Source organism: Chelonia mydas, chromosome 5 (assembly GCF_015237465.2).
Source record: "Chelonia mydas isolate rCheMyd1 chromosome 5, rCheMyd1.pri.v2, whole genome shotgun sequence".
NCBI classification, from domain to species: Eukaryota; Metazoa; Chordata; order Testudines; family Cheloniidae; genus Chelonia; species Chelonia mydas.
The window spans coordinates 84,967,578-84,991,051 of NC_051245.2; the positions used below are offsets into that span (position 1 = coordinate 84,967,578).

The 23,474-nt window shown below is 39.3% G+C and overlaps 1 protein-coding gene across 1 annotated transcript in view; it reads left to right on the forward strand.

The window, feature by feature from the left end:
* CNTNAP4 (contactin associated protein family member 4) overlaps nucleotides 1–21,742 on the forward strand; it is a 304,543-nt gene extending 282,801 nt beyond the window's left edge. The window contains exons 22-24 of the mRNA XM_007066427.3: nucleotides 9,567–9,785; nucleotides 10,124–10,195; nucleotides 17,337–21,742. Of these exons, the coding sequence (XP_007066489.2) occupies nucleotides 9,567–9,785; nucleotides 10,124–10,195; nucleotides 17,337–17,530 (485 nt within the window). The 3' untranslated portion in view covers nucleotides 17,531–21,742. The remainder of the gene's footprint in view (nucleotides 1–9,566; nucleotides 9,786–10,123; nucleotides 10,196–17,336) is intronic.
* The last annotated feature ends 1,732 nt before the right edge of the window (nucleotides 21,743–23,474 follow it).

The following is a 23,474-nucleotide window of genomic DNA, read 5'->3' on the forward strand; positions in this document are numbered from 1 at the left end:
AAGGCTACCAAAATATTGAATCATAATGTTCTTAGTTTTGCTTTGGGGTGTTGATCAGAAAAGATTTTATTATTGAGCAGAAAACACAAGGCTTTTTGAAAATAATCTTCAGGGTGTTGAGGCACTTGTCTGAATTATCCCACTGTTAAATATAGCTTAGTGTTTTCATGAAAAGCAAATCTGAGGGTCACTGCCTTTAAAATAATCTTAGGTTCCTGGAGAAACTGAAAAATGCCAGGTCTCTCTCTCTCCTTTCCCTAAACCTAAGCCTTGCAATTTAAAAGTATTTTCAATTTCATCTATGTAATATTGTGACAAAACAGGCAAACTGAGGGCTAGAGGATACTGGGATTTAGCTAAATGTAGGCAAAAGACTGATTGCATCCAGAGTTCAGATGATAAAATGCAAAAGGCTTCTTTCAATGAGGCTTATCCCCTTATTCCAGGATGATGCTGGTTCTCAAGGTATCCCACAGTTCAGAAAAAATATTAAACTCACCCTGCTTATAGCTCTCTCCTGACAAAGTAACTTACTTCAGCTCAGCCAAGCCATACTGATGTAGACATGGCAGCAAATGAGGACAAACACAGGGAAGCTGCACCTTTATTAAACTTTATGCAGGGAAGGGCACCACCTGCTCTGTCATCCATACAATCATCTGTCAGGCTCCTACCGTACAACGCATAACTCAGGGTAGACTTTCCTCAGCCTAACCCTAGGACTCGACTCACTCTTTTGTATCCTACTGCCACTCCCTTCCCCTCCCGCAGTGAGGGGGAGAGAGTACTAAAGATGGCTGATGAAGGTCACAGTATCTTCCCCTATTCCATGGGCACAAGGCCCGTCAGCAAAATCCCAGGTCTTTTACTTCTATGAACCATTCTTTAATCATTTTGACTGAACTGGAAAACCTGCCATTGGTTGGTACCAGCAACTTGCTTTGTCATGCCCCTGTCTACCATAATGCCTTGTATCAGAGCTCCTGCCCGATTCATTCTCTCACATTCCTAAGTTACATGTCAGACCCTGCATCTGATAAATGTACTCCATTATACCTGAAAAACTCAGGCCAATTATAACAAGTGTCCCTGTGCTGGACCACAGAACCACCAGTCTCCAAGAGTATCATAGTAACCTCAAGGTTCACTTTCTTCCATGGTTTCCCTTATCCACCTGCTGACCTGGCCAGCACCTTGTGAGCCCCATGTTCTATAGAGTGCCCACAGTCCAAACATTGACTATTCTTTGGATAGCCCCTGGAATCAGAAACAGACAAGTTTAGTTGTGCTTATTGCCATTTCCAGTAACCTTTCTCGTGGGGTGGACATAAGTCCTGTAACAATTAGTTTTCTAGTATCCTATAGCCTGAACCTTGCAAAAATCAAAACCTTTCAATGCTGCCAGTGTTGCTGCCCCAATCTTGAAAGAATGTATACCAAAGTTAGCTGAGTTGAGATTGCTGTAGGCCAAAGCTTTCTTCATTACCTCAGCAAACTGGTAGTTTGTAAGGAAGCTGCCATCCCCATGAATAGACAGTGGGCCCAGCTCCTGGCTCTGTATGGCCAGGACAGAGGCATTCAGTCACACATTCCCATTATACCACCGAAGCCCCTTTCCATTCTGGTCCATTTTAGACTACCTTAAGCATAGCAACTCTGCTGTGGGTGACAAATGTATATCTGATAATTCCAGTGCTTGCCTGGATGTGTCCGCATCCGACTGAGGCACCTAGAAGTGCCAAAAAAAGGCCAGAACAAATGCTGCCTTAAATAAAATGGCCTCTGTCCCACAACTTCATGTCCTGGGTAGAGCATTTAATAACCTTGCAAGAATGTCTATGATCATGGGGTGCCTGTCCTCTCTCCTGTGTCTGTCACCTCTGAACCATTCCTCTAAGAGTTTTTCACAATGAAATCTCTGTGTGGGACTGGGAAACCTTTCACCAAAGGACAGGCCAGCTACCTGGTGGAGAGAGCTAACCCAGAGTGCACCAGTGACTTCACATATCTCACCACCTGGTGCCTAGGGATGGGCCACAGATGCGGAGCCCTTTCTGAGCTCAAAAGTCTGAACTCTGTAAGGCAAGCCATATAATTACTGCCTGTCCTTGGGGCAACTGAATTCTCAACTAGTCCCAAGTCTGTCAGATACCAAAGATCTAAAGTTGGTGGGGCAGCAACAATGGATCTCTCCTGTCAAGTGGGGCAAACTGCTGAAATCTGCAGTCTACAGCCTCAAGGTGAATGGCCCCAGCTGGGGTCCTGCTTCCTGTCTGCTGAGATCTCCCTGTCCTAGTCTGCTCCTCAATCCAGGATGGGTCTCTCCTGCTCCCTTCCTCCTGCCACTTTTCATCTTTATCAGAGCCTTCCCATGGTTCGTATCCACTCCAAAGGCCTGAGGAAATTGATTATCTTGTTCCCCATGGGATGGTGACCCTAAACCCACAATTCCCCCAATAAAGCGGTGTTCTCACCCACCTCTTAATGCATCCAGGAGACCGGATTGGGACCCTCCATAGCATGAGAGAGAAGACCCTCCTCTACAACACCTGGCCACTCCAAAGTTCCCCTTCCCCCCAGGAGCACCTGCCCCAGCTATAGCTGTGCAGGGACAGGCAGCTGCAGCTGCCAACTTCCCCAAGTCCCTTTCTGTGGCTGCTGCCTTCCTCACTGAGTGAGATCCACAGCATCCCACCATGAGCTGTGGAGGGAGGGAAGGGGACACCACATCTTGCCGGGTCCCAGCTGAATGGCTCTGGGAGCATGCACCTGAACTATCAACAGTATGGCTCTGGGAGCATGGCTCTGAATGGCTCTGGGAGCATGCACTATCAACAGTAGCAGGTGTCCCACATGCCTCGTACTTCCCTGCTCATGAGCAGGGAGAGAGGGTGGGGCAGCAGCACTGTAGCAAGTCCCAACAGTAGGACCATGACGGCAGCAGCGGCTCCACATATCCTTCACCTGCAAATAGGGACAAAGTGGGAAGTGCAAGGCACTGTCAACCTTCCCCCAGCGGAGCTCCTACTCCTGGAGCACCTGTGCTGCCAGGATGGGAAACAGGGATATTATCCCCATGGTAAGACAGACACCCCTCACTTGGCGTGCACCCTACAAACACAGGGAAGAGAGGCCCTAGAGCTCCTATTTACTCTCCAGGAGCTGCTTCTCCTAGGTGCAGAGCCCACTTCAATTCCTCTTTGTTCTGGCACCCAGAAAATGGTAGGATCTGGGAAGTGGAAAGAACCCAGTCCAACAGTAAATTTTGCTGTTGCTTGAATGGAGCCAAAGGAGCCTTCACATGGCCTGGGCTAGGTTTTAAATTAATGAAAGGGGAGGGCAAGGGACTAATCAGCCCGCTTCTTCCCTAGGCTAGCCAATGAGTGGCTATAGACTCTGAAGAGGAGGGACACACCTGCATCACCTCAGTATGTGTTTTCCTTCCCCATTCAACTACAGCTGTCCCAATCACCTCTGGCCCCAACAAGTTCCCCACCATTGAGAAGGGTGGGTGACATTTGACTCATGACAGGGATGGCTGGCAATCCCTGTGTGAGGGCAGGTAGCTATGTAAGCAGTTCTTCTCAAGGAAAGAGTGGTAATCCTTTCCCTCCCAACCAAGATATGGGTATGTTCGCAACAAGCTCTATTTACACCTTGTTTACACACACAGTGGTAACTAAAGGTGTGATTTTTAAGTCAGTTCAGTTAAACCAGTGCTATTCTGAGTGTGAACACACTTAAATTGATTGAACCCCTTTCTTGGACCTGTAAATCTACAGGCACTAGCTAAACCCATATAATGAGCTTTAAACTGCTATAAGCATCCTCAAAGGAGTTTTCACCCATTTAACTAAATCAGGTTTTAAAATAATTTAACTTAAACCAGTACAATTTCTATGTGTAGATAAGCTCTTAGTAGCTGTCCATAGTCAATTAGATGAATTTAACACTTTCAATCTGTTTCCTCATATCTAAAAAGGGAATAATGTTTGTCTGACATGATTAATATTTGTACAACACTTTGAACAGTAAGAGTTGATTATTAATTATTGTTAATTTTTATTAATAAAGAAGTGATGCAGTTTCAAGACCATTGTGCTGCTTCATTGAGAAGTAAAATATAGTGACTTTATGTACTGTAGCAGTACAGTACCACGCATCAGGACCCCATTGTGCTAAGCGCTGGACAAATATGGAACAAAAAACACAGTCCGTGCCCCAAAGAGTTTATAATCTAAGTACAAGACAAGATACAACAGATGGATACAGACAGACTGATAGGGAAGTACAAGTTAACAATGAGACAATATTGATTAGCATGATAGGCTGTGGGCTCAGCACACCACCACCCTAACTGTTGTCAAGTGTTTTTAGGCATCAGAGCAAAGGAGACGATAGAGGAGGGCTTTGATGGTGGATAATGAGTTAGTTTTGTGAACGTTTATGGGGAGATCCTCCCAAATGTAAGGGACAGCATGGGAGAAAGCATGACAGTGCTTGTTAGAAAATTTAACAAGTGGACAATGTAGGCTGGCATCATGGACCAAGCATAGATTGGAGTTAATCTGAATGAGAGATGATAGATAGAATGGGGCTAGACCATGAAGGTCCTTGAAAGTGAAGACAAATAGCTTATGTTTGATGTTCTAGAGAAGAGGAGCCAATGGAGGGATGCAAACAGAGGGGTGACATTGTCCAAGGGACAGGCTAGGAAAATGTTCTTTGCAGCAGTATTCTGAATGGATCTGAGCAAGGCAAGATTGCATATGTTAAGGCCAGAAGGAAGGACATTGCAGTAATCAAGATGAGAGATTGGAGGGTGCATGTGGATGCATACGAAGGTCTGTATATTAGAGAGGTACTCAGAAAGAAGCAACGAGATTTAGATATAGCCTGGATGTGAGGACATAGTGAGAGGTGCAAGATGAAGATGGCATCCAGGTTAAGGGTCTTGGTGACAGGAAGGATGGTTGTGTTGTCCACAGTGATTAAGGAGATAGCAGGGAGGGCTGTGGGTGGGCGAGGAGAGGAACTATTAGGAGTGCTATTTTAGGCATGTTGAGCTTGAGCTGACAGTTGATATCCACAAGGAGATATTAGGCAGGTCAACATTTTGGTTTGGACAGGAGACAGATCTGGAGCAGAGAGGTAGATCTGTGAGTCGTCAGCATAGAGATGGTAGTTGAATTGTGTTTGCAGATGAGATTACCCAGAGAAAAGGCATAGAGGGAGAAGAGAAGGGGACCAAAGAAATCCCTGCAGAAAGCTGGTAGGTTCATGAGAAGAATTCTCCATGGGGCACACAAAAGGGGTGATTACAGAGGAAGCAGGAGAACCAGTAGAGGACAGGCATGGAAGCCAAGGGATGATATGATTTCACGAAGATCATTTACAGTCATGTCAAGGGAGCTGACAGGTCAAGAAGGATGAGGATTAAGTACTGGTTCTGAACATTAGCTAGGACAAGGTCATTAGAGACTTTGGCGAGAGTAGTTTCAGTAACAGACAAGGGTCAGAATGTGAGGGTCTCAGAATGAACTGGAGGAGAGGAACTCCACGTATCATAGAATATCAGGGTTGGAAGGGACCTCAGGAGGTCATCTAGTCCAATCCCATGCTCAAAGCAGGACCATTCCCCAATTTTTGCCCCAGATCCCTAAATGGCCCCCTCAAGGATTGTGCTCACAACCCTGGGTTTAGCAGGCCAATGCTCAAACCAATGAGCTATCCCTCCCTCCCACTTAAAACTTGTAGACAGTGCATTCAATAATCTTAGAGACGAAAGGCAGAAGAGAGCTGGGGTGGTAGTTGCAGAGACACGTGGAGAGTCAAGGGTGTGTTTTTATTTTGTTTCTTATGAGAGCCTAGTGCATGCTTGTATGGCAAGGGGAAAGAGCCAGAGGAGAGTGAGAGGTTAAAGAGAAGAGTAAGGGAAGGATTCAAACTCTTAATAAAATCAGCCTATTAAAACCATAGTGTTTGCATGCACCCATACAAATGCTGCAGTGAAACAGCTGCTAATCAATAGTTGCTTAAAAAAATCCTACTTCTGTCCATCAGCCCTGCATTGCTATTTAAAACCCACAGTAGAATGGCATTTAAAGGCTGGTTTTAAAAAAAAAACCTGTTATGGCAAAAATTTGCAGTTTTCACATAATTGGAATTCAATGTGTCTCTGCCGTGAGTATGTAGTACCCAATTTTACTATGCATCTCTGAGACACTGGTAAAATATGTTCTCAGTCTCGTATATAGCTGCCGTCATTTACTGTATATGTAGGTGTCATCCAGAGAGTTCATATGGGACATATTTTAAACTCTTATTATTTCACCAGATTTTTTACTCATTTTAGTCAGCGAATCTAGTCTAGGCACACATGCAACAAAATGAACAATACAACTTTTTCTGGAGAAAAAGTTTCTACAAACTTGCAGTACTGGACATAAACCTAACTATTCAGGTCTATTTAGCCAAGATGTGTCAGTTTAAGGGAAATTCTCTTGGCAGAATATGTGCTTGCTATGTTTTATTTTAATCTTATTATTTCTTGCATGAGTGTGGGAAGTGACATCTTTTAAAATAAAGCCATGTAACCATTTGTTACTCTCTTCGCTTCTGGGCTTTAGCATTTAGATTGTTAGTGAAAGCAGCAAGAAGTTTCATGAAATATCCTATAGTTTCCTGTTTATCAGCTGCTTTTCCTACTGATAATTTTTGTCAGAAGTAAACATGTTTTACTCTTGTAACTAGAGAAGGAAGAGCGTTCTGGAATTGTCGTAGTACTCCTAGAACTATAGTGAAGAAATCCCAGGCCCAGAAAAGTGATTATGCAATGAAAGAATATTAAATTGAGCATCCTCACAGCAACTACTTATCAGTAATAAATAATACAAATATTTTTAACTTTCTAATACTTTTGTTCCAGCACAATAGTTGGCCAGTATACTCCACCCACTTTCCAATATTTAGTAGCACTACAATTTGTATTTTAGATGGTTTCACCAGAACCTTATGTAAGTTATTCTATATATTCTGGTTTTTTTCATGTTTTGAAAATTTCACAATGTAAATGAAAATATCTATGTTACAAACATGCAGCCAGATGTACCCCCTGCAGACACAGATATAACTCCACTCACTTCAATGGAAATATATCCACTCATGCTAGTGGATCAATGCTGACTGTTTAGACCACACTTTCATATGAGGGTATAATAGTTGTGTCAGCCAAAATGTCCATGCAGCCATTGTGCCCACAAAACTATGTATAAATGCAGAATTTTGTACAAGTGTGTTTTTAATGCACCATTTACAGCCTCATTTAAAATTTTTGCTCTGAATGTCAAAAATGAATAGTGCTTCTGTTTTGCTAAGTGACAGTCATGAAGGTCTAGACAGACTGTAAAAAGTCAAGCAAATAAAATAATTCAACGTAAAATTACACTTGACAGGAATTTGAAACCTGTGAAACCTTGATTATCATCATCATAGTTGGAAATTGTCAAGGAGAGAGGTCAAACAGAAGTCTCTTGATTGCACTAGTTCCTTTTTTAAAGTGTTCTCTTAAGATTTGTGTGTCTGCTAACCTTCTGCACTCCATTGAGGACAAATAGATGAGGCAGAATTCAAAACAAGCTCTTTGTAGAAGGAGGTAGTGTAGGTGGGATAATTTTATTTTTATTCTATGAATCATCTCAAAATACACTCAGCAAATGAGCTGAAATGCTGGTATAAAATACCTATGTGAAAAATGCAGAGTTACAGCGTACCACAAAACTAATCCCTCCTCCCCCCACCCGCCACACACACACCCACCCACCCGCCACACATTATTTTCAAAAACATGCCATTACTACAAATGGCCAGTAAAGACTAGACTTCAGATATGTTATTTTGTTTGGGAGAGTAAATGAGTGAAATTCACACAAGGATTATTAAATATCCAAATCTGTTTCTATTTAGAAAAGCACATTGGCTGCCTAACACCAAATTAATTATAATGGCAAAGGATGCGAGGTTTTCTATCCTACTCAGTTTTTCCATCGTACTCACAGTTAGACAAAGGGTTTCTCCTTCATACGCATCTTGAGACAATCTTTCTCCCCTCTCCAGCTTAAAGGGCTTCTCTGTATGATTCTTCTCTTGAGCTGCTCAACTTCATTGGTAAGGGTATATTCCAACAGTTCTGATGGTGCTGTGCTGACACGGCCCCCAACCTATTAAAGAGCGCATAGCGGTGAGGCAAATTCACCCATTTTAGCAGCTCTAGGCATGACTTTTGGCTGTTTCCCACCACTTGCCATACCATCAGTGCAGCTCCAATGTTAGTAATGGTGGGAACACGAGTGTAGACCAGCTACTGGCCATTTAACCACCATGTTCTTTAGATGAGTCTCCATAATGGAGCTGGCTAATTTTACCACATTTTTTATAGAATCTGTCATTTGAAATGAGCAAGCAGTGTCTTGCTGAGGTCCCAGTAATGTTTATTTAAAATGTTGTTTCAAATTAAGCAGAAAGTGTCTGATGAAGGTGTTAAGTTTTATACTTTGCCACATCCTATCCCAGTTTTCATTTCACATGTTAAGACTGAGTTGGTCATCCCATTCATCAATACATAGCGACAAACTAATGTATAGGTATTTGCTGAAATAATGGTAACAACTTCCTACATTGTAAAGGTTATGAGCTAATTTCTATGCTTATCCTGAGCATACATTCGATCAACTTTGTAATATTTGGTAATACAGAGGCTGTGACTGCATGATTTAACTTGGACAGAGCTCAGAAACTTATTTTCTGTAAGCATATCTTTGGGACAATTAATATTATGTGTTACCCAGAATTTGTTTTTTAAATTAAATTTGCCAGCACAGATGAGTTCTGTCCACATTCCAGAGTGGAATGCTGGGTGGTGAGTAGACAGAGGGCTTTGAAAGGACACATACTTTTTATGAAGGTAACCCAAGAGATAGTTAGTAGTTTTTTTCCCTTTAGTGAAGTAGGAAAGGTATCATGTTTAACAGGTACACTGGATTGGACCAATATTCATTTTTAACATTTCACAAGCAAGACATCTGTATGAGTTCCCAGTATCTGAGGTCTGCTTTTTTTTTTTCGTTTGACAGATATGCTGATGATGGAAAGGCGTAGTGAATCTGTAGAAATAATATGATCCAATAATGTACATATTTATGAGTAAGAGCCTAGTATAATATGTATTTTTCATGAATGTACTTTATTTCTTTGCAGAATGAAAGAGAGATACATTTTAATTTAAATATTTTAGTTGCATTTGAGTCTTTTTGCTTTGCAACTTACTATAGTGAGTTAACTGCATGTCCCTCAGCAGACTAGCAACTGTCATCCATTTTTAAAAAAAGTTGACTATATCTGGCTGTCTTTTCATTAAAGACAGACAAGAAAGGAATTCAGCAAATCTACATATGTTGCTGTAGCATAAATGTAGTCAGAGGAATTCAGGTTAATTATTCAATTATTCATCTTTCACTTTATTTTGTACATTTGCAGTATGACTGTGTTCTTTTTCTTTTGATTGACAGAAAGTAATGATGTAGATCAGGACACAATGAAGGCAAACTCTCAGGGGTTTATTGGATGTCTATCTTCAGTGCAGTTCAACCACTTTGCTCCTTTGAAGGCTGCATTGCACCATACCAGCTCAGCACCCGTCATTGTAAAGGGACGTTTCACTGAATCTAACTGCGGTACTTCAACGGGAGCTGACTCAACATCAAGTGAAACAACCCATTCATTTGCAGGTAGCATATGGCTATCACTTGTTTTGCCCTCTAAAACACAAGAGTTCTCAGAACTTCATTCATTACTGTCTTTTTTACCTGGGGGTACATGACAGGGGTGGATTGAAAACGTTCTCTGTTCTGTTTGTTCTTCTCTTCCATTTTTCTAGCCTCTGTCATTTCCTCTTAATATTTTCACTTTCCTGTTCACCTTCACATAGTGTGATTGACAACACTGATCTTTAGAACCATGTAGACCCATACTAACTTCCCAGTTCCATACTGTGTGTGAACCTTAACCATATATAAGTATCTTGAGAATTCTACTTTCTATCATTTTCCTTTTTTTTCTGTTGCAGATCATTCTGGACCAATAGATGAGGGAGAGCCCTTAGCTAATGCAATCCGAAGTGACTCTGCAATTATTGGAGGTAATATAAAGGCTTCACAGGAACCATTTTTTAAATTAACTTTGAATCTTTCAATGCTAAAGTAAAGTCAGTGGAACTTTTGGGTGCACAAGGAAAACAGTATCAAAGCGAAAGAAGCTCCATTTTACTACAAAGTGTTAGGAGCTGAGTGAAAAAGTCAAAGTGATGTTTTAAAATATCAGTAACTCTTGTCTACTTATAACATTAGCTTATGTAGTGACAGTTTATATAAATATTTGAATACTCTATTGATGCACAGCATTTTAAGAACAGTTTACTAAGCTGCTTAATGCAAGTATCTATGAATGGATACCTACTTGGATACCTTAGGGCATACAGCATATTTTCAAGGAAAGAGCATTTTTATGGCTTTTTGGCTTTTACAATGATTCACTTTTGCCAATGGAGCATGTTCAAAGTGAGGAAGCCCTTTGTTAAATAGATCTCAGCAGCGCAGCTTTTGCTTTGCCTTTATGCTTGAGAAAATGGGGAATTTGCATGGCTTGAATTCCTGTTGTACCCCAAGGCAGGTTTCATTTTGGTTTGTCATTCAAAACGCAATATGCTCATGGACTGAGAACCATTTGCACTGATTTTCAGTGTTTCAGAAAAACTGGAAAATAAAATCCACATTAAGATATTAAAAATATAGTTAATGTTAATCAGAGTATTGTTTTTCTTACTTCTCCTTACTATTTCTGCTGATCTATCTAACTGCTCTTTCAGGAAAATCACGTTTAGTTCTTGTTTAAGCTCTTTTTAAGAAAATCTGTTTTTATTAAAGGTTCAGGTGCAGTGGGAGAATCATACACAATTTAATCACTCCAAAATGAAATAAAATGACACTTATCTTGTGTAAGTCTCATTTTATTTTGTTCAAGATGTACATTATATGGTCAATAGAAAACCTTGAAATTGAGTACTATGGATTTGGAGTCAGCAAATCCAGGTTTTGTTCCTGGCTCTTGCAGACTTCTCAGAACTTTTCTACTGAGCTGCTAGAAAGCCTAACAGTTTTCTCTCTTCAGAAGGATAAACTTCAGAGAAGTCAAGCAAGTCTGATAATGTGAATTTGGGGACACAAAACTCTCAGTAGAATTTCAGTTTCCACAAATGGTGCTGGAACAAATATATGCCAGTGACATTCCTTTAAATAGCTATCCTGTGAGACTCTATCCTGTGGGAGTTTTCTGATGGTATTTTTTTTTCTTTGGAAGAAGAGAGATGAAGGAACTTCTCTTTGGTCCTGAAAATGGTTTTTTGCTATATCATTCAGTGATTCAATTTCAATTAGTGACTTGTTCAGAAAAAAGAGAACCCATCCTTTGTCTTCTCTGGTTAAATTCTGAATATGTTTCTTTTGCAAGGGCCTTAAGAGCCTGAACAGACAAATTCCAAATTTAGTGGAATAAAACTACTTAAATCTTCCCACCGAGGATAAGGGATTTATAACTACAGAACCTGCAGTCACATATAGAACAACTGAAATGATGGCATCCTCGACCCAATATGGCAGATGATTAATGAGGTATTGTCCACACAAATCACTTCCTTAAAACCACTAAAACAACAGCTAATCAAAGGTTGCCTGCTTAAATGGTGATGCTAAAGTCTGCAGTTTTAGGGCAAATTCTGGAATGTTTTCTGTTAACAGTGTTGAGTACAGAAGGTTGACGGTGCTTTTACTTTTGCTACTAATGTTTGGCAGAGCCAAGAAATGTCCTAAATGACATTAGAATTGTATTAGAAATGTCCTTAAATTATATGTAGTGTCCTGAAATGAATGGACAATTTTATATATGGTAAAGGTATGAAAAGAAAAGTATGAGGTTAGTATTATTGGTACCAGGTTCAATGAATAGTAATCAGATCTGAGGACTTCTCAACCAAAAATTCTAGAAAATAAAATAGATACTCTGCTTATTCCTTTAGGACCTGATCCAACTACTTTTAAGATTAACAGAAAGACTTATTGACTTGACTGGGGTTTGGACCACGCCTCAACTAACCAAACAAAATATTTCTTTTTTTTACAGTGTGTTTTCCATATTTTACCAAACACTTTGTATAGCATGGACATGCACAGTTCAGTCACCTCATCAGCCTTGAGTCTGCCTTGTAATAATGACATGCAGTCATAAACCAAAGGATTATGGTTAAGGCATTGTAATGTTTGCTGTCCCAGATTAAATCAAACCGATTTTTATAGATAACATCTTTTTTTTTCCATATATTTTCTACAATGTCACTACTGAGCAGAGTTAAAGTTATTTGGGTTCCATGTCTTAACATGTTTGAATTTCTTTTAAATGAATCCTTAACTTTGAATTTCCTAGGTTGATAATGCCTGTTTTGGGAATAACTGCAACATCCATGTAATGTTTTTCACCCTTAAATTAAATTGATACAGTCAACCTTAATTAGATTTATATTGTACATAGCATGTTATACATATATTTGTCACAAATTTGAGATGGCCTTAGAACTATCATATATTCTGGCATTTAGTCATTCATTTGTCAAAATGTCCTTGTAAATCAGGAAGACTATTCAGTACCAAACTATTATGTCTTCTTCTCATAGGAGAAAATTTGCTTCACTCACACAAAGTTTGAAAAATAATGGCTTATGGGTGTGAAGACAAATGGGCTGAGGGGGTGAAATCCAACATTTAATCTAGGGCTGGAATGTGAGATTGCAGCACAGACCCTCTATCACTGCTATTCAAGGCTATAAGGCCACCAGTCTAGCCAAAGGGGCCACTAGGTTAATGTAAAAGTGAATTTTATAACCTCCTCACCTGGGTCATCTGTGGCCCACTCCATCACCAACCTTCATTCCCCCTTTTTGTGGGAAGTGAGAAGTATGCAGACATATTTGTACAGCCTCATGCAGGACCCTGTTGTACGATAAAGTCGTGCTTAAGAAACTTGTGTTGTTCCTTTGTGCCATGGATGAATTCCACCCACAGACAATTTCTCTGTCAATGAGGATTTCCGTTATTTTAGTGTCACTGAGTAACATTTATTTGAGGGAACAAATGCTTCTTATGGGCTCAGCCCTGCAAGGAAAGGTTGATTCAGACAAAAAGGGACTGAGAACCCTCCCTACCAAAAGGCCCCTCTGTCAAACCAAAGTGTCACTCCAAATAAAACTGCTTCTGAATCAAGCACATTTCCTAGGTTAATTTGTTAGACGAACTAATGGGAGGGGGGACAATTATAAGGTGCCAATCACCGTGGTATCTAGGCATTTGAGGAGTCTTATGCGCACAGTTGAATTTTTCATTCTAGTGAATACAAATATGTGATTATTATTATAATGAAATGGAATTGTCTCAGCCAATCAGAGTATTTTTCAAGTTATGACATTCCTTCCGTTCTGATTGGTTCTGGGTGTCTGGTTTACCTAGTCTTTGTAATTTTCTCAGTAATTATATGCTATTCTAATATTCTGCCAATCAGAGTGCAGATATTTAGATAATCATAGTGTAGTTCTTCACAGCACAATAACTGGATTGTGAATATGTAAATCTATCTAGTCTGCACTCTATAATCTATCCACTCTGATTGGGTCCTATATGCAGAATCTCCAAGCCATTTGCTCAAAGGTATTCTGTTGACTTAAGGTGACTTTGCATGAGGACATGCTCCTTCTATTCTTTCTACAGTTTGTCTGATCCTGATACCACTTTTCTCTAGAAGGCTGGTATTGCACATTGCAAGGAGTTTGGCCTAAGCAGAAATAGGATACCTGCTGTGAAAGATCTGTAATTGTTAACTCACCTGAAACTTAAACACAAACAAACATCCATTTGATTTTTAAAATCAGTTACTTAGCTCTCCACAGGAACCCTTTGTTACACACACTAAACATGTTAGGGTGGGGAAGAAATACCATAGTTTGAAATCTCAAGCCTACAGTTGTAGAAAGGGAAGAAAGGAAGATGTTCATGAACCTAAAAACACTGCAATTTTAACACAACTTAAGGTGTTCTACTCTGATAAGTAACATTCAATATGTCATTCTAGGGTTTTTTGTTTGTCTGTTACTCAATGATTTCCAAATCAAATGTTCTCAGTTTACAAATACATTTTTTTTTCTTATTCACTACAAATTCATTTTGGCTTCTGCAAATCAAATTGGGTTCTTCTCATCTGACACATCATCTCCAGTAATATCAGTTATACAGCCTAAAGTGGGTCCTCTAGTGACTATTGTACAACCCACTGGATGTTGATGTTTCCTAGTCTTGGGCCTCATTCTCTACTACCTTGCATCTTGTTTATATTTGTATGAAGTGAATGTTAATTGCTACCAAATCAGAATGGTACCACACCCACTTTGAACTCACTGTGTATCAATGTAAATGACAACATGAGGTGCAAGGTAATGGAAAATCAGTCACATGGAGTGCAAGCATCAACAGCAGCTCACAGTTCCAAAGCAAGGGTGAGTGATATGTCTTGGATATTCACATGCGAGCTGGCTGGTGCTTGATTTGCACCCACTTCCCTAAGTATAGGATCTCTAAGGATGCACTGGCAAGCACCATGATGTGGGTCATCCTCCTTCTAAATATGATTGGTCAGTAGAAGAGAGGTGGGATCTGTACTGGGTTAGGCAGATAAAGGAAGGCGAAACACAGCTACTCTTGCACACACAATTATTTCTTCCACAGTTTAGGTCACTCAAAGGTCAAAGACCCTGATTGTTTGTGCCAGAGTATATGTTTGACCTTTAACATTTAACTTTCTAGTTTTAGGTTGCAACTTTGGTACAATTTTGCCTCCTATTTCTTGTTTTCATTCTCATAAATAGAAAACAACTGTAGAGTAAGCACCTCACCTCAGACTATTACCTGAGCAATGGCTGAGAACATCAGTAAGCTTTAGGCACCTGCAAGTCTTAAAAGCCCATTGTACATTTACTATATATTCAGCCATAATGAAAAACAAATATACAAACAAAAAATTAGTACCTAAACACATTCTAACCTTTTGGGGTGAGATCCTGACCTACTGAAGTCCTCCTTGGGAGTTTTGTCATTGACTTCAGTGTGGTCAAGATTTCACACTTGATTCCTGATACTGGGTTTTCACATGTGTCTATCTCTGTCATAATTACTTATCATGTAGGAAAGATACTTAAATTATGTGCTAGATAAATTTTAGAGGGTTATGTTTTTAAGTGTATTAAAACCATAATTGTTTTTGAACTGCAAGAGACACTTAAGTTCCCACTATTTTTAATGTAAACCTCTCTGGTTATTGCTATTGAACACATTGAGAGTGGCATACTCTACAGGTGAGTGAAATTTTTCAACCAAAACTCTTCCTTGGTGAAAAAATACAAATTTGGGTTGACTCACAAATTTGGGTTGATTTTGGCAAATTATTTTGATTTAAAAAAAACTACTAAAACAATTCAAAAAAGGTTGAAATGTTTCATTTAAACATTTTCAAAACAAAATATTGTGATTTTTTCAATCAAAATGACTTTTTGTTTTGAAATTACCTTTGATTTATTTTAATTTAAGAAGAAAAATACACTCAAAAATCAAAATGAAACATTTAGTTTCAAATCAAAATGTTTAATTCGACACAAGTTATTTTTTTTCAATGTTTCAATTTGCTGAAATTTAAATAAATTAGTTTTGGGGTTGACTTGAAACTGTTTTTTGTAAGTGCCAAAAAATCAATAATTCACACAGTTCTAGTGTACACACAGTTTTTGTGCTGCTTTAATTATATCAGTTAAACCCCTAATACTAATAAAAGTACCTTTATACAGGTATAAGTGCATTAACACATAAGGGATTGTACCACCTTAACTCTATTGCTTTAGAAAATTGTACATAGATAAGCCCTCAGACTATGTATGTGCTGTTACAGAAAAACAAAACAGTGTATATCCTGGTGTATGTTAATAAAGGCCAGATCATGCAGTCAGTCTGCCCTCAAAACATCAGGGAGACTTCTATATAGAGAGAAAAATCACACAATAAGGTCCTTGTAACTTGATATAAAATGAAGCATTTTGAAGAGGATAGGTTTTTATGAGATGATGACAAATGGCCAAATCATTGCTTTTATTTTAAAACGGATGCATTGTTTTCATTTACTCTCTGTGGTTGATATAGAACTGTAAGCATTTCTCTCTTTCTTGCCCCTATCCTGTTACAGGAACTGTACTATAAATCTTCAGTAGTGGCAGCTTTAATCCTATCTACCCAATCTATTGAGTCCTTTATATGGTGACCATCACCATGGTATCTGAGCGCTTCCCCAAATTATAAGTGTACAAAGATATTTCTCTCACCCTTTCTTTTTCCTCCATTCAGCAGGCTCTGGACTACTGGGTTATTGTTGTGAAGGTTGGTGTGGTGGTGGTATTGTGTGGCAAGACTAATTCAGAAACATCTGAAGAAGTGGCAAAGCCAGTGCTATCCATGGAGCCACAAATGTTCCTGTTCATTCAGGAGCCAGGCATGCACACACCTCGCCCATCAAACACAGTGACACAATCCTGAGTACAGGAAGGAAAAGAATCCCACATTTTTTTTCACATAGGGGCCCGGCCCCAAAGAACATGTGGTCAGCCTCTTTTTCAATCAAGCATGTCTTGATTATTACGACAAACATCTAATAATAGACTGTAATGATACAGTGCAGATGTAGGGCTTGATTCAGAGCAGGGGGCATAAGTTAGGGCCGTGAATACCTGCCCCTCCCAACTTGTGCTTCCAAGGGAAACTGTATATGAATGGGGATTTTCTTCTAAGAGGTGAGGGCAGGTATTGGTACTGGCACCATCATACGTGGGGTGAGAAGCTTTAATCTCTGGCTAGACACCACAAAAGGATGTCCAGGGGAGGTATTGAATCAGCACTTCTTCTGAATGCTCCTCACTCCTTGCATTTTATGGCCAGGCCTGTTCATTTGTGGGCTACAGCAGTTTGCTCTGAAGTTCTAGTTTCATTGGAAGTTTCAGGGGGATTGTTGTTACACTTCCATTTCCCCTCCTGCGGTCCCACCACATCGGCTCTACAGCACACACTGGTTGAACCTGGGCTATGAATCTCACTTATTATTTGTCTAGTATATCTGATCAGTTTTCTCTCCTCCTCTCTCCTCCCTAGGTGTGATAGCAGTTGTGATATTCATCCTGCTTTGCATCGCTGCCATAGCTGTACGCATTTATAAAAAAAAAAGTGTATATAAAAAAAATGAGGCAAAAGGATCACAAAATGAGGACAGTGCCGAGACTGCCCTGAAATGTGAGCTCAGCATGCAAAATACAGTCAACGAAAATCAAAAGGAATACTTCTTCTGATTGGCATTTATGATTTAATTTAATATAATAACGTGACTTTCTTGCTAAGCCAGGGGCTCTCAATGGACAAAAAAAGCTCTTGCACTCAAAGTAAATGCAATGGATTTGAGACCTATTATACTGCATATGTTCAGTCTCAGTGATTGCTATAGGAGGCCTCTTTAAATTACATGCATTCCTTAGCTATTATACCGTAAATGCATTTTATGTAACAGTGAATTAGATATTGTAACCAATTTCATTGTTGGTAGTTTCCGACTGTTCTGATGTGACCTTCTACAACTGAATTTTAATGTGAATGCTGAATATGGTTTTTAAGTGGGAGAATTCTTAAGCTATTGCCCCCATCCTTCTCTTTAAAATCTGTGATTCAGGCATTTTGTTCAAGGTCAAAGTTGGACTGTAATGTTTACTTGAGAAACTCTGCTATGTTGCTTTATAGTGATCCCCAGTGACTTCCTGATATTGAAATCCCTTTTCAACCGCTGTTGGCCAGTGTCAGCTTCTACTCGTGAGCCATCAAGCCAGATACCCAAAACAAAACAAAACCCTTACTTATTTTTCCATGTGAAATGACCAATGCTGTCATTAACCAATCAAGTTCTAACCTGGCTGTGGAGAGTGGGATAATTTCAACCCTTTGGCCCTTTTATTCAGTTGGACACATTGGCAATCTTTAGCGACTGAATTTAATTTTGAAGTTTGCAGTTCTATCAGAGTGCAGGCTGAAGTGTGCACAAAGTGTGCCAGTAAATTATACAAGCTCTTCCATCACGTGTTTGGCAGTGGATTGCAGCAAGTTACCACATTATTTGCACAACCCAACACCCTCTGAGTATTAAATTATCACTGTACAAGGCAAGCTGCTTATTTGTAAAGATGAGTAAAATATCATTCGCTTATTGAGTATCATTAATAATAACAGCAGAAGGTGGACAAGTAGAGTACCTGGGCTGGTACATTTTGGAAATTGGAAATTTATCAATGCAGCCTAAATGTAATTGTCTCCCTTCACTACAAAAGGTATGCTCTCTGAAAGCAGCAGATATATGAGGTTATATATCATATATACCAATCCCCGAGGTTAATTTGTATAAAACAAAGGAAATCAGTTTCTCTTTTTGATCCTGGCAAGAAAAGACATTTTAAAAATAGCACACTTCCTGATGCTCTGATTCTCTTGCACTGCACTCCATAATAATACCTAATAAAACCTCAGTGAAATATTATAGTAAAATATAATAACTTCCCTTTTAAGCCAAACATATAGAATCATTAGGCCAAAATTTCAAAAGTCTGGCCTCTAAGTCTGAGCCATTCTGGGACATGAGCTTTTCTGGAGTTACTAAGTGGTGTGTGTCTAAAACCAGGGTTTAAGAATGCAGATATCATTTCTGTCTGAAAAGATAGCGATGGGATTTTAGAAATTACTCAGTTCTGGCCTAACTCTGCTTTCATTGAAGCCAATAGTAGTACCCACTGAGTCAATGGGAGTAGAGTTATTTCAACTCTGAACACTTTTGAAAATCCCATCCTAGATGTCCAAATACGTTACCTGAGCACAAAAGTCTGAGGCAGTTGGCCAAAAATGTGCATGTGTAAAAGTGCTTTACAAAAATTATGGGTATAAATTTAAAGGTTGCGTTGGGGTCTCTTTGAAAATATGTTCCTTTAGGTTTGTTTTCCTTCCTCACTTATTGACTTTTATACCTGGAGTCTCACAGTCCCTTTCCTACTGTCTTCTTTACAGCTCCTCTTCATGTCTAGGAGTAATTTTCTCCCCTTCTTGTTGACACTGGGAGCCTTTTCAATCGCACATCCTTTAGGCTGGGGCACACAGTCTCCTTCTGTCCCTCTTCTTTATTCAGTGCTGAGGTTTTCCTACATTTCCTGGGTCATAATCATAAAACATTGTTTTATTGCAATTGCATTGAGTCTGGTTTAAACTCTCCCTCTTTTTCCCCTGCCCCTGTTCTCTAAAGAGGGAAGCACATTGTCCCTCTTTAAAGACCTGAGCCAAAGTGTATTGAATTCAATGGGCATCTTTCCATTGCCTTCACTGGGCTTTGGATCAAATCATTCTATCACTAATTATTCTGCCAATATTTTCCCTCCTCCATAGCACTGGTATGAATGTCCCACTCTCCTCTGTTCATTATGTGCAATTGCTATTCCAAATAAACACTTGATGTAAGAACCTCATTTAAGCTACCTATACCTTTACCAGTCAAGGGTGCAGCAGTGACCATATGGAACAGGACTAAACTTTTTTGTGATATTGGGGATCATAATGTGTTGGATGCTGCTGCCACAAAGAAATATGTGATTGAATTCTAAAAGAGAGACTATGCTATATGGGCACTTCCCACATACTTATCAGATCATAATAGGAACCCAAAGTGTATCCACACCAGGACAAGTTGGAAATATACAAATTTAACATTCCAGTGACCTGTTGTTTCTTCCTCCATTTGTTTGTGTTAACTTTGTTTTTTGAGTGTCAAAATGGAAAGAAAAGTTTCTTCTTTCACTTTATGTCAAGAGAATGATTGTATTCTTTCATGATTCATTGATGGGTGTTTAAAAAAAAAAAGGCAACAGGAAGGCCATAGCTCAGTAAAGACCCATTTTGCAAAATAATTAAATATGAAAAAAATCCCTGTGTGAATTACACACTATGTTTAAAGAAAAGGCGTACTTGTGGCACCTTAGAGACTAACAAATTTATTTGAGCATAAGCTTTTGTGAGCTACAGCTCACTTCATCGGAACTTGATTAGTCTCTAAGGTGCCACAAGTACTCCTTTTCTTTTTGTGGATACAGACTAACATGGCTGCTACTCTGAAACCTGACACTATGTTTAAGAACTTTTATGGCATTTTACTCTGTGAAGAAAAAAAAACAGGTGGGGGTTGTTGAATGCACATCTACACATTTGTAGCATACAATAATTGCATCTCTCAGAAGGAATAAATGCCCATTTTCAGCCATAGAAAGATTGATCATATATTCATAGATGGAGTCTGGTATATACAGGTTCAGAGTCAATGAAACAGTATTATCCTCTATTTGCTGCCTTCTTAGGGGTACAACAAAATGGTGGCACCAAAGTGCACTGATACATTGTACACCATTGTCCTGTCCCTTACTTGACCCTCTTATCCCAATGTGTACTCTTTTGCCTCGCTCTGTTAATAAAACAATTTTTAAAATAAAGTGAGGAAAATATTTTTAAACATTTGTATAAAAGAGTTTAAAACTTAGGACAGTATACTGATTCTCTCTCTCTCTTTTTCTTAAAGCAGTAAAAAAAGTAGAAGTGCATATAACATACTGGTGAAGTGTGGTTATTTATAAAAGTGCTGTGCATTGTCAACCCAGTATAGCATGCCTACGGTGCACTGACCCATTTCCCATGGCAAACACATTCCTCTTTAAGTTGTACAGAGAGTAAACAGTGGCATGAAACCTGAGGAAATCTGTAATGCTTTGTGTGGGCTAGGGCAGCAATTATTTATACATTCTATATTGTAAAATCATTGTAAAATAATAATTGTTTTTCTTTCATCTTCAAACAAACACTTCTGTTGGTGTATTGCCCAAGCCTGTGTAACATACTAAATGCAGTGAAAGCATGCTACACACATTAAATGAGAAATATGTCATACAGCCCAAAAATTAACACTGATGCAAATATTTACTTATGGATGTGGCACTGGATGAACAAAATAATTATTACGGCTCAACAAGTGACTTTGGAAATAAAATGCATTAGCTTGAGAAAACTTGGGAAGGTCACACATTCATATTGAAGCTGTAACCCTACAAAGCTATGCAGTGCCACATTGTATTGTCAGGAAAATGTGTCCTCTTGTTTGCAACAGAAGAACAATTTAATTCACAAAACTTCATGTTGCGAAAACATGACTCTCCGGGGTATAGTTGCAGAGCATGCAAAAATGCCACATAATTGAAGTGATCAGAATTTTATTAATCAGGCCCTAATTTTGCAGCACAAAACACAAATGAATCCCTGAAGCTTCTGATCATTTAATGAGATTGAGCATTATTAGGCAGAAAAAAACCTGCAGCAATCAGTATTAAATAAAAGGATTAAACTGTATAAAGGCAAACTGACAGAACAAGGAACCAGCAACAGAATATGACAGGAGTATTTATGGTGCAAGATCTGCTAATTAACTCTGCTTGTTTGCCGCAGTCCTGTTCTGGAGGGACTATGCCCAGATCCTCAAAGGTATTTAGACACTAAAGGAGAGAGAGTTAGGTGCCTGAATAACTTTCAGGATCTAGGCTTCTGTGACTTCTCAGCCCTTTTAGTGTTTTTATCTCACTGCTGCAATTCCCAAAGAAAGGAACCAACTGGTGCTAGTTGTGGTGATAGTTTGGGGAAACTGAAGTGAAATCATGACCTCATTTCATATAAGTTGCTAGGTCCATTCTCTTTGACCTGTGATTAAATTCTGCCCTTAGCTATTCTTGTGCAACTGCATTGCTTTAAATAATATTGAATTGGGGGTAAGCAAGGATAGAGTTCTGGCCCACAGTCTCTACTGGTCTAGGCAGTGTATGAACCCATGGCCTAAAGATGAAAAAGCTCCATTTCTATATGTGAGTCTCCTATACCATCTAGTCAGATACAAGGCCAAGGGTTTACACCAGCCCCAATACTTTGCACAATGATCAGAAAGAGTAAAATGATGGACAGTCCAGTGTGTAATGGAGTGGGAAATAATCCACGTTCTTGCAGTATTTTGGACAAACAAGCAATTAGAAATGCAATGGATTGTTTATATGTATCTATTTCAAGCACAATTCTGTTAAACAATCAACCATGTATTTTTTGCCGGGGGTGGGAGGGGCTGCATTTCCAGCCTTCCCTTCAGAAGATTATTTTGCAGATTAAGTGAGACAGTGGGCTTTACTGAAAGCCCCTAAAATCCTGCATGAGGGGAAAGAAACAGTCACCCCAAATCCCCTTAAATTCCAGGGGAGATATGGAGGAATCAATGGCCGTTGTGTTAGACACGAAGCACCCAGCAGCAATAATGTGAGTCCGAGTACTGGATGGGCTGTATTTTCAGATTTGAATACAAAAATCTGTGTGCCACAATGCTCACTGCAACCTATGATTCGAATCCTCTAACTATTCTGATGCGATACCCACTGTAGAAGATATGAGTGTACAATTTTGTACTCTCCCCCCATTTTTAGCACAACATAGCCTCATGTTTTGTTTTGTTGAGGGGTAGGTTATTTTTATTTGTTTTAGAAAACGAGTATGCTGCAAACAGCTGATGTGGGCAGCATTACCTAAAAAGTATCCAGCATAAAGTACACTGGGCCAAGAAAAAAGGGTACTGAACATGGCCCTCTGCTACAATGTCAGTGAACTGATAGGTGCCTGTTTACAAGCAACATAAGTAATCATCAGATATTCATCATATTTCTGTGAATAAAGAAATGTGTGATTTGAACCTTAGACAATGAACCAGGTACTTCAAATTTTACCCCTCCTACCCCTCTCTGGCCTTGTGGAAACCATTAACCTTTCTGCTCTGTATGTACAATAGGGAGAAAAATATTTGGGTTGTGTGTAGATAGAATAATTAATGTTTGTAAAGCACTCTGAAGCTGAAAATCACTATATAAATGATAAATATGATTACAATGGAACACAGCATCAATCTTGTAAGCAATATGTTAATTACCCATCTTTTTTTAGCCAATTTGTTTCAGGAGTTTATTCCTTGACTTTAAATGGATTTTCCTCTCCTATTCAGTTTGTAAGGACAGATTCACACCCACAAAAAGAAGAGAAAATCGTTCTTGGACTATTGCATAAGGAGCATATATGCTCACATGCCATGTGTTAGCAGCAGTCAGTGCCCAGCAGATTCATGTAAGTGGGCAATAGCTGAAGCCA